Source organism: Sylvia atricapilla, chromosome 21 (assembly GCF_009819655.1).
Source record: "Sylvia atricapilla isolate bSylAtr1 chromosome 21, bSylAtr1.pri, whole genome shotgun sequence".
Classification (NCBI taxonomy): domain Eukaryota; kingdom Metazoa; phylum Chordata; class Aves; order Passeriformes; family Sylviidae; genus Sylvia; species Sylvia atricapilla.
This window is the reverse complement of record NC_089160.1, coordinates 3,640,041-3,650,932: the sequence shown is the minus strand read 5'-3', so window position 1 is coordinate 3,650,932 and position 10,892 is coordinate 3,640,041. Positions and strand designations below refer to the sequence as shown.

Genomic DNA, 10,892 nt, shown 5'->3' with positions numbered 1-10,892 from the left:
TTCTTTGCTGGAGAGCCGGCCGGGCACCCAGAGGGGGAGATCCAGGGCGTGGGACCGCCTGGCAGGGGAGGGCTCCACACGCAGCACCGAAGCAGCAGAGCGGGCGCTCGGGGCGCTTGACCAAGTCCAGCACCATGGGTGAGTATGAGGGCAGGGTGGGGGCCACCTGTGGAGCTGTTGCTGGTCCTTGTCCCACCTGGGGATCTTATCCCAGAGCAGAGCCCGCTGAAACTTTCCCCTGGCACTGGTGAGGTCCTGGTGACCCCGGTGTGCCCATGCTGGCACATGGCGAGGGGGACGTTTTCCTTCCCAAGGCAGTTTTCTGTCCCCGTGTGCTGTCTGTGGGGGCAGATGGCATCCCCACAGCCTGTCCCAACCGAGCCCTCTCCACATGGACTGGAGAGATGAGAGCTCCTGGCAGCCCCAGGTCCAGGCAGGGCACTGAGCCTGTCACAGCTCATGCCTTGGGAAAACAGAGCCACACCTTGTGCCTCAGTTTCCCTACTGATAACAGCAGAACCGTATCAGTACACTCACCAGTGTACCCCTGGGGTACTGGGGCTGCTCTGTTCCTGGGGGTGCCTCGTGCTGCTGGCCCCCTGCCTCCTCCTCCTGTCTGCAGCACGTTGTTTGGTGCTGGCAGCAGCGGAGCCTGGGTACAAGGCTCAGGATTGTGTGGCACAAGGACTCTTTCTCCCCTCCTCTCCGCTCCCTAGGCTTCCCCTGCAGCTTCCCAAAGCAGAGGAGCTGTGGCAGGGAGCCTGTCAGGCCCTGCTGCATCCCAGGACTTGCAGTAATCCCCTGGGAATGGAGCTGTTCACTGCCCCAGAGCGGGCACATCTGTGCCATCTCCCAGGTGGCCAAAAATAAAGCCAGGAAAAGCAGGTTTGGTCCCCGTGGGTCCCGGCGAGGTTGGGAGCAGCGCTGGCCAGGATGAACCAGGCCCCCCCTGGATCTGCTGCGTCCAAGGCAAACAACAGGGAGGGGTCCCAGCACTCCCCTATAGCGCTGCCTTTGTTCCCTGTTTGCTCTTGGCATGGGGCAGCCACTGGGGTGGCAGTGCCAGGACAATTCCCCATTGTCCTCGGTGCCACTGCGCAACCTTGCTCCCAGCGGGGAGGGGAGAACTGGCCAGGACCCCATGGCTTTCTTGTCCTCTTGGGGAGGAGATAAAGCACTGTGGGATTTGTGGAGGGAGCGTGGGTTTGGTGTGGGTGCATTTTTGGCATTCAAGGCAGAAATTCTATGCCCAGATGGGATGTGCCCAGGCAGCCACTGTGCCCTGGGCAGTGGGGTGCCAGAACCCCTGTCTTGGGGGCAGGCAGCAGCTTCCCTGTGTGCAGGTGTCACACAGCCAGGGCAGCAGCTTGTCACAGCTGAGCTGGAGCCAAATGCTGGTGGGTGCAAACTCACCTGGCTGGCTGCCCCCAAAGCAGGCAGGAGAGCAGCTGGCTGGGCACCTCCAAAGCCAGGCCACTGGGAAACTGAGCCAACACTCCTGCATGTTAGAGCCCTGACGTGCAGAAGGAGCAGGTGCCCATGGCCTCACTGCTGAAAAAAATCCAGCATTTCGGCACTGCAAGCAACACTCTGCTGCGTGTCCTTGCTTTCCCTGCCCACACACAGGTCCTGGAGGACTAAACCTATTACACAAGTGCTGTCATTTGTGGAACTAACACGGCTCCTTCCTACAAGCACATCTGCCTACATAAAGGGGCGGCTGCTGCCTGAGCTGCCTGAGGGGTGCCAGGCAAGGCACGAATGCCCAGGGTGCCACCTGGAAGTCCAGAGTGCTGCCTTCTGCAGCGCTGGCCCAAGCAGGGCCACCTTGCTAGATCTTCTCTGGGGTTTGTCTCTGTGGAGGTGCTGGGTTCCCCTCCATCCCCGATGGCAAAATAAAACTGCAGGCAGCCGGCGTGGCTGCAGCTAGGCTGTGGTGGCAGTGGGGAGCCCATTAGCAGCTCGTTTGCCAGGTCCCACTGGCATTACGCTACATCACGCTCTATTTCCATCTGTTTGTCACGGGTCAGCACGGCTGGCTCACCTCAGCTCCTCACAGCCCCCGTGCCCCACACTGCCACCATCCCTGGGCACCCTTGGGTGGGCTTCTGAGCTGCTCAGAGAGCTCTCAGGGGAGCTGCTGGGTTTGGCTCTACAGCACTGCAATGGGTCATTTCTGGGGTTTTCCTTTATCCTGTTTCCCTCCTCCTGCCAGGAACTTTTCTCCTACTGCACTCCTGCTGCTGAGCTGCCCCAAGCAATCCTTGTGCTGGCAGTCCTGTCCCACCTCACCTCTTTTCTCCATAGGTTTACTCGAGTGCTGTGCCAGATGTCTCATTGGGGCACCCTTTGCTTCCTTGGTTGCCACTGGCCTGTGCTTCTTTGGGGTAGCGCTGTTTTGTGGCTGTGGGCACGAAGCCCTCACAGGCACCGAGCAGCTCATTGAGACCTACTTCTCCAAAAACTACCAGGACTATGAGTTTCTCATCGATGTGTAAGTACCCTGCTTGCACTGGGGCCCCTCGCAGCTTTGTCCTGCTCTGTGCTGAAGCGTCTGGCTGGGCTGGCCAGGGCCAGGCTCTCACCCAGGCACCAGGGACACCCCAAGGTGCCTTTGCCCATGGCTCTATGGCAGGTCCAAGCGGCCACTTGTTTTCATTTCACACCGGTTTTTATCTGACCCTTGCCAGGTGTCTTGGGTAGAGCTGGACCTCTGCACTGGGTAGGTATGGAGGATGTGGGGGAGTCAGGGCAGCCTTGCTCACCACGCCTTTGTCCCAGCTTGCTCTGGACGTGGATTCTCACTGTTTTGGTCCCCTCGGGGCAGTGTGGGGAGGAAAAGGGCACGCATGGGGCTGAGCTCTCCAGCACCGCCCCGGCACCTGAGCGCCCCTGCCCGCTCCTCTCCCCCACAGCATCCACGGCTTTCAGTACTTCATCTATGGCACAGCTGCCTTCTTCTTCCTCTATGGAGCCCTGCTGTTGGCCGAAGGCTTCTACACCACCGGCGCCGTCCGGCAAATCTTTGGGGACTACAGGACCACCATCTGCGGCAAGGGCCTCAGCGCAACGGTAACTGGGGGCCCGAAAGGGAGGGGAGCGCGAGGCCCCCAGCGAGCTCACTCGTGGCAGCGGGTGTGTCATTGTTTGGGAAAGTGGCTAGGACATCCTGACAAGGTGATCTTAACCGGGGTTTGGCAACCCCTTCGCGCGCCCCAGCGGGTTCACCACGCTCAGTTCGGCCAAAGGGCAGGAGGCTGCGGCCGTCCGGGTTTTGGGATTATTCCAAAGGGAAGCACAGCCCTGCTGTCCTCCCCCAGGCCCTGCTGGGGACCAAAGTAGCCCGAATGGTTTGATAAAATGCTTCATGTTTAAACATAGCCGGGGAGAATCAGAGCATCCCTGCGGTGCTGGCAGCCCAAAGCTCTATGGTACCCCTGGGGTCGTCCACTCCTCTGGGCTTGGGAACCACGACAAAGTGCTGGCAAAGGGATCCTGTGGCCTGGAGGAGCAGAGGGGCACGGCTGTGGTTCCCTCGGGGGCTGGCTGGGGTGGCACCATGGAGGGAGGGCAGGAGAGCCACGTTGATATTACAAGGCAGCTTTTCCAGCTGCCCTCCCACAGAGACCAAACCCTGCTTGGCCGTGGCCACGGTTACTCCCCTCCTAAACGTGGCAGCCATCCTGCTGCTGCTGGTCACCCCCATACACACACTGCCAGGCTGAATGTGGGACTGGCACTGGTCCTGTGAACTGCAGGAGCCCCCAGCTTGGGCTGCTGTCCTGTGCTGCCTGCCTGGGGACACACTGGGTCTGGCAGAGCTGGGTGCAGGCAGCGTCGCAGTCCCCCACCCTGCCCCACGCCCTCCCCTGCCTGGGGAACCTCGCGCTCCCCTGTCTGTGTCCTTGACCACTTGGTAACCACGGCCCTGCCCGGGTTTGTCCTGCCCCTTGCAGTTTGTGGGCATTACCTATGTCCTGACCATCATCTGGCTCCTGGTGTTCGCCTGCTCCGCCGTGCCTGTCTACATCTATTTTAACACTTGGACCACCTGCCAGTCCATTGGCAACCCCACGAAGACCTCAGCCAGCATTGGCACCCTGTGTGCAGATGCCAGGATGTACGGTGAGTGCTGGATTCACCCCCCAGGAGCCACAGCTCGGGTCAGTGGAGAGGGGATGGAGGGCAGGGCCCAGGCATGTTGGGTGGGATAAAGCAGGGCAGGTGCTGAAGGGTCCTGAGATGCTGGGGGTTGTGTGATGGGTGGCTGCAGGCAGCTGAGCAAGGAAGTCAGCTGTCAGCCATGCCTCGCTCACCTGGCTCCCACATCTCCGCAGGTGTCCTGCCCTGGAATGCTTTCCCTGGCAAAGTGTGTGGCTCCAACCTGCTCTCCATCTGCAAGACCAGTGAGGTGAGTAACTCCTGCCACCTCGTGTGTGCCCCTCAGTGGGACACCTTGGCCTCCCCAGACAGCACATGGGACCCCGTGAGCTCACTCTTCTTTTCCCTTACAGTTCCAGATGACTTTCCACCTCTTCATCGCAGCCTTCGTGGGGGCAGCTGCCACGCTGGTCTCACTGGTGAGTCAGTGCTCCCCCTGCCCGGCCGTTCTTCTCCGCCTGGCAAAGATGTGGGGGAAAAGGACAGCGAAGGTGGTGGGCATGGATGGGACAGAGCCTGTGCTCGTGTCATTTTCTGGCACGTAAGTGCAGATGGTGAATCCAGGCCGTAAGGTAGAGGTGGCTGCAGGAGGGGATCTGGAGAGGCTTTAGGAGACTGCCAGGGAGAGGTCCTGCTGCCAATACACTGAGTGTCCTGCCTTTCCCCAGTTCTCCTCTTGCTTTACACCAGCGATGTGACACTGCGGGGTCCCGACGGGGCCGTGGGGCTCTGCAGGGCACTGCTCTGTTGGGGTGTGGGGCTGGGGGCTGCCCCCTCACTCACTCTTTTCCTACCCACAGGTCACCTTCATCATTGCCGCCACCTACAACTTCGCAGTCCTCAGGCTGATGGGCCGAGGCACCAAGTTCTAGCCCCAGTGGCGGAGCCCAGCCAGACCAAACGCCCTTCTTTTGTCTAACCCCGAGGCTTTAACACTGCAGCCACCTGACACCAGGTCTCCTGCGTTAACTCTGCCTTCGCTGATGACTCCCCTCCTCTTCCTCCCTCGCATCCATTGTGCTGAGCGTGACCAGGAAGGAGAGCTTCCCACCAATGGACGCCTCTTCATGCACTTTTCTCTTGTTGCTCATCCGTAACCGGTTCGCTCTAGAGTCAAGCCCGTCAAAACCAGCCAGAGAAGAGGAGGGACTTATTCCAGTGTCCCAGTGTTGCCTAGGGATGAGCAAAGGCCTTCGAGCTCCTGGGAGGAAGAAATCCATGTAGGTTGCTCCATGAGTAGCAGAAGGCTGCCTAGAGAGAAAAGGAAGTTGGCACAGTCCTGGTACCATTGCTAGAGACTCTCCTGGAGCTGTCTGCTGTCACCACCCATGGATGGAGAATAAGAGAAGGATTTTTTTTCCCTTAGCAGAGAAAGATGAGTTTAACCTAAATCACCTGCTGCAGCCACGGCAAAGGGAGTTCAGTGCAAGGATCTTCCCAGTGTGGAGAAGAGAGTGCTGATCCCAATGCTGATAAAGCCCTAACCCAGCTGCCCTTATTAAAGCCTAAAGGAGTTTGGTGTCTCTGTATACAAGGGGAACTCTTGGCTTTACCCTCCAGGCAGCAGAGAGGCAGCAAATAGGGTCGGCTGAGGAGGGGACACCTCTGCAGCAAGCCCTGGGAGCGTAAAGCCAGAGCCATCCCTCCGTAGGCAGGGGATAACCCTCGGGACCGCGTGCCTTGCCTGCCCTGCCAGTGCCCTTCACAATGGTGCTCTTCTCTGGGGTGACGTCTGCTTCTCTAACCTCTGCTGTGCCAGAGAGCCCGGCTCGCTTCTCCCCCTTATCAAGTGTAACTGCCCCTCCTTCTGTCCCCCACGTCCACTCACTTTCTTTTTTCCTGCAAGTCAGGACAGCTGTCTTGTTCCTGTCAGGGTGGGAGGGACTGGCAGCATCTTGAAACCCATGGAGGAATTGGGGAGGGAAGGAAAGGTGGCAGTTTGGAGGTGGCAGGGTGCAAACACAGCCTGTCTCTGCAATTCAGATCCTTTCTGGTGCCAGTTTATTTCCCACGGAGAGGGGTAGGGGGGTGAGGGGTTGGGTGGAGACCTCTCCTCCATGACTGTTCTCCAGTTGGAGGAAAGCCCTCTGGCTGGGTAGCATGGGTCCAGCCAGACCTGAAGAAGTGCTGTTTCCAGTGCTCCCTGACAACTGGTGATTTGTTTTGCTCTCCCTGCCTCTCTCCTGAATGCTAATCTTTGTGTTTATTTATTGGAGAAACTACTTTCAGTGGCAGACTGTAGCTCCATCTTGCATGGATTTCTTTTTTCTTTTTCATGTCTGTATTATTGTTATATATATTTTTAAGTGCTGGTTTCAGCAGGGGCAAGGATAAGGAAGCAGATCTGCTGAGCAGCGCATTTGAAGGATCCTTGCCACGGGGAATGCTGAAATAGGTTGGCCAGGCTACCAACGCACACGGGATGGGGAGGGGGGAGATGCCAGGAGGGGTGGCAGGGTGGGGAGAAACCAGTCAAGATCTGGAAATTCACATCAATGCTATCTCTCTTGGGGGTTTGCTGGGGGTGTTTTTTAAATCCATTTAACAAAAAATAACCAGGTCCTCCTTCCCACCCTTGTCCCCAGACCCTACACACGCACACACATACACACACACACACAACCAAAAAGAGTTAATCAACTGAAAGTGTTTCCCTCGTTTCTGATCTAGAATTTCAACTTGTTAACCAGCAATAAAAAGGAGCAAGTTTTTAGAGACTTATCTTACAAGATGTATTTTATAAAAATTAAAGAAAATACATTAAAATTAAGAACATTCTGAACAAGATATACATCTGCCTGTCCATTTGTTGTGCTGGCTTTTCCACCTCCCACCCTCGACAAGAAAAAAAAAAAAAAAAAAAAAAAGGAGAGGCTCTCCAGGGAAAGGGAGGCTGCAGAGGAGAAGGTCTCAGAGGAGCAGCACTTGCTGACCCATGTGTGGGCCAGCAGCCCCTGCAGGGCTCTGCCCACTCCAGCCACGAGGTTCATAACTCTGACTTCAAAATCATTGTTCCCAGCTGGGGAGGGGCCTTAAAACCTCTTATTTCTCCTCCAGCCACCCTGAGGAAAGCTGGGGTCTTGTAGCAGCTGCTTGCTTGTGTTTGGTGGTTCTGCTGCCCTTTAACACTCGGCCCACGTGCTGACAGCCTCTGCTGTGTCTAGTCATGTAGCACAACAAAACCACAACAAAACCAACAGGACAGCTCAAGCCAAGATGGCTTGGCACTAAGGCAGCATTCGTGGGATGAACATGTCCAGAGCCATGCAAAGTGGGCGATTCTCTCACTTGCAGAGAGCCCTGTGTGGAACAGGATGATCTTGTTCAGGCACATGGGCACACTGGACTGTCACAGAGCCCTCCATGTCCTGTCTGTGGACCCGTGGTGCCATTTGCTGCAGGATAGTTAATGGTGTGCGTGGTGATGGTATGTGGGAAGGCATCAGCTGCTGCCTTTCTGCCCCAGAAACCCTGAGGTGCATCTTTCCCCAGCAGCTGCTCAAAAATTATTGATTCAAATGTTGTTTCTCTCAGGAATCTCCCCAGGAGCTGTGCTCAGGGGCCTCCAGGGAGTGAGGCCATAGAAAGATGCTCCCAGCCCCATAAATCTGTCCAAAAATGCAGATTTCAGGCACAGCCACATGCCCAGGAGCAGCAGGGTGGGACCTTCATTACTCCTCCTAAACGGGACTCTAGCCCAAATCCCACTTCCCCCTCTCTTCCCTGGCTCCCTCTGAACAGGCAGCAAAGCTGCCCATGCAGCCTGGCCAGGGGAGGTTTAGCTCCTGCACTGCTGCTGCCCCAGCTCAATGGCACAGCTCGGCCTTGCCCTGGCTGACAAACCCATGGGGCTGCAGCCAGCATCAATGGGGCCCTTTGTTCCTGCGTTCCCAGATGCCATCATCCTCCTCTCCCCATGCTGAAAGGGTCCTGTGTGTGCACAATCAGCCGCTGGGCAGGAGCGAGCTGGGGAACAAAACACCATCTCTTTCCCCTGGCAGAGACCGGTGCCCCCCCGGGCGGGGTGAGGGCTGGGGACAGCGAGTGCGAGGTGGTGTGTGAGAGCAGCCAGCAAGGCCAGGGTGCCGGGCAAGTCCGAGGGCCAAAGGACACGTGTAGCCTCATCAGGTGTGCCCTCGGCCATGCCCCGCTGTCACCCCACCTGGGGACATGGGACCGGCCCTCTCAGCTCCTTTCCTGGGCGCTCAGCGCCCTCCAGCAACTGGCTGAGAAAAGACAGGGAATAAGGTCTGCATCATCCCAAACTCCATCTCTGTAAACTGGCCCATCAGGAAAGCTCCAAGCAGCAACCCAGTGCAATCACCTGTTTTCCCTTATCTAGCGGCTAAAATGTGGCTTTACTTGGCTCCCAAAAAGGCTGGACCAGAGAAAGGGACCCTGGAGCAAGTCCCATGGGTTGGCTTGCTGGCAAGAAGACAAGGTGACTCCCATCCCTCCATCCTGTGCCCTGCCGCCCCGGGAGACGGCCCTGTGTGCTTTGGGGAGAGGAAAAGAGAGGGCAGGGGATGGTGGCACCCAGGGGGTATTGGTCATGGCCACGGGTCCCCAGCCTTGGGCTCAGGCAGCCCCAAGGGCGAAGGGCCGCCGGGCTGATGCTGCTCCCGGCCGCCGGCGCATCCCCGGTCCTCCGGGAGCGCATCCCCGGTCCTCCGGGAGCGCATCCCCGGTCCTCCGGGAGCGCATCCCCGGTCCTCCGGGAGCGCATCCCCGGTCCTCCGGGAGCGCATCCCCGGTCCTGCAGCTCCTCCCCGCGGCCGTCGGATGCAGCGCCGGCTCCTCGGGCAGCGAGGCAAGCGGAGGCAAGCGCAGAATCACAGATGGCCTGGGTTCAAAGGGACCTTAACAATCGTCCAGTTCTGACTGCCTGCCATGGGCAGGGATAACTTCGACTAGATCAGGTTGCTCAGAGCTCCATTCTGTCTGGACTTGAACATTTCCAGTGATGGGGCAGCCACAGATTCTCCAAGCAACCTGTTCCAGGAGTCCTGGTACCTTGTGTGACCATGAGCATCAGCCCCCAAAGGACCCCAGGAAGTCACGAGGAAAGAGCTGCTGCACCAGCCAAGCACAAGCACTAGGGCCAAGGGGTATCTCTGTCACTGCCCGATTGCTTTTGCATGAGAAATCACATCGGGAGGTAATCCACTGTTTCACAGATTAGCCCAATCTCCCTGCCGAGGGACTCTGACTCACCTGTGGCCTTCAGAGACCCACTGACAGAGCTGCCATCACCTCCCACCCGGGCAGTGCAGAGTGCTCCTTAGTCCAGAGAACACACCAGTGCCCCAGTGTCAGAGCTGTCCTCAAGCCCCTGTTTGAAACTGGAGCTTGGAGAAGGGTTCAGAGGCTCCTAAAGGGGCATTTCTAACTATTTATTCATTCTGCTTCATCTCAAATTCACACAAGAGTATGCTGCATCCAGAGATCCCATTAATCTTCTCACAGTTTATTGCCTTGAGGAGCAGCCCCAGAGCTGAGGAGGAGCCTGGGGAACACTCCTGGTCACCCAGAGAGCAGCCCCAGGGCACCTGCAGCCACTGGTGCTCCTCAGAGTGGTTCTTGAGGAGAATCCAGTTTGCTCAGCCCACCACCAAGCAGTTGCATGGCTTTACAGGGGCACTACCTGTCCCAGAGCAGCAGAATCCTCAGAGGGCCATGGGAGAGAAACATGAATGGAATAAGGATGCTCCTCACCCCTCCTCCTCTCCAAACACACTGGGATATGCTACAGCATCTGTTCCACACAGAAGCAGTTCATTGCTTCCCTTTGGAAAAAACATTCCCTGCCCTCCAGGGATCCATCTCTCCCCAACCCATGACAAAATCTACTGAGTCCTCTGCCACAGCTTACAGTGGGAAAGTGGGGAATGGCCTCACTACAGCTCCTGTCTCTGCCTGCATGCACTTCCATACAAACACCTCACACCAGGAGAGTCAGCAGTTTCTGGTGCTTTGAGACAGATCCTTCCTGATGTGAGGCAGCCTCACCCAAATCTTGCAATGCTTCCAGGCTGAAGCCACCTCCCACCAGCGTTGGGAGCCTGTGTTTTCAGCTGCCTTTTGAAATGGCTGAAGTAAGATGTTGGAGGACCCCAGATACTCCAGCCTACATTTAAAATGCACAGTTTCCAAGGACTTTGAACCCTACACTGCCTCCTGGAACCATGGATAGTGCAAGAAGACCTGGGAGGAAAAATAAACTAAAGGATTCTGCCAAAAGAAACAGCAGGCACAGGCTCTGCACACACAGAGAAAGTCTCCCAAAATAAGCACCCTCCTGGCAGGACAGCGAAAGAGAACAGTCCCCATATGCTGATTTCCTTCTCAGCATCCCATGGAAATCATGCCTGGTTAAAACCCCCTGAAGGCCAAGGAACCAGTTCCAAGATCACCGCAAGATGTCATAGGAAAGTACCGGACTTGCTGCTGAGAGCCCAGGCCCAGAATTTAAGATGTAGTGACAGAAGGAACTCATGTGGAATCTTTCTGTTCTGAAACTGTTTTCTGATTCTCTTGAAAAGGCAAAACTGGTCACTGGGTTCAGCTCTTGAGTTCTGATCCTTTAGCTCCTTGTCCAGGCAGGAACACGAAGGAATATCCCTCTGATCCCTTAGTGACTTCTTCTGCCAGGTGCTGTAACTAACCAGTCCTCAGAAGAACAAAAGGTGACTTGAACATTGATAAATCAAGAAGGCAGCCACTTCCCAAAC

The 10,892-nt window shown here is 56.9% G+C and overlaps 1 protein-coding gene across 2 annotated transcripts; it reads left to right on the top strand.

Moving 5' to 3' along the window:
* On the top strand, positions 1–6,948 carry PLP1 (proteolipid protein 1). Of its 2 annotated transcripts, none has more exons than XM_066333954.1 (7): positions 1–138; positions 2,308–2,494; positions 2,916–3,072; positions 3,957–4,125; positions 4,338–4,411; positions 4,515–4,580; positions 4,962–6,948. In XM_066333954.1, exons 1-7 carry the CDS (start codon positions 135–137, stop codon positions 5,031–5,033), a joined length of 729 nt encoding a protein of 242 aa, XP_066190051.1. In that variant the 5' UTR covers positions 1–134; the 3' UTR covers positions 5,034–6,948. The 2 variants fall into 2 exon arrangements, with proteins under 2 accessions (XP_066190051.1, XP_066190050.1); XM_066333953.1 differs by having other exon boundaries at positions 2,916–3,177.
* The last annotated feature ends 3,944 nt before the right edge of the window (positions 6,949–10,892 follow it).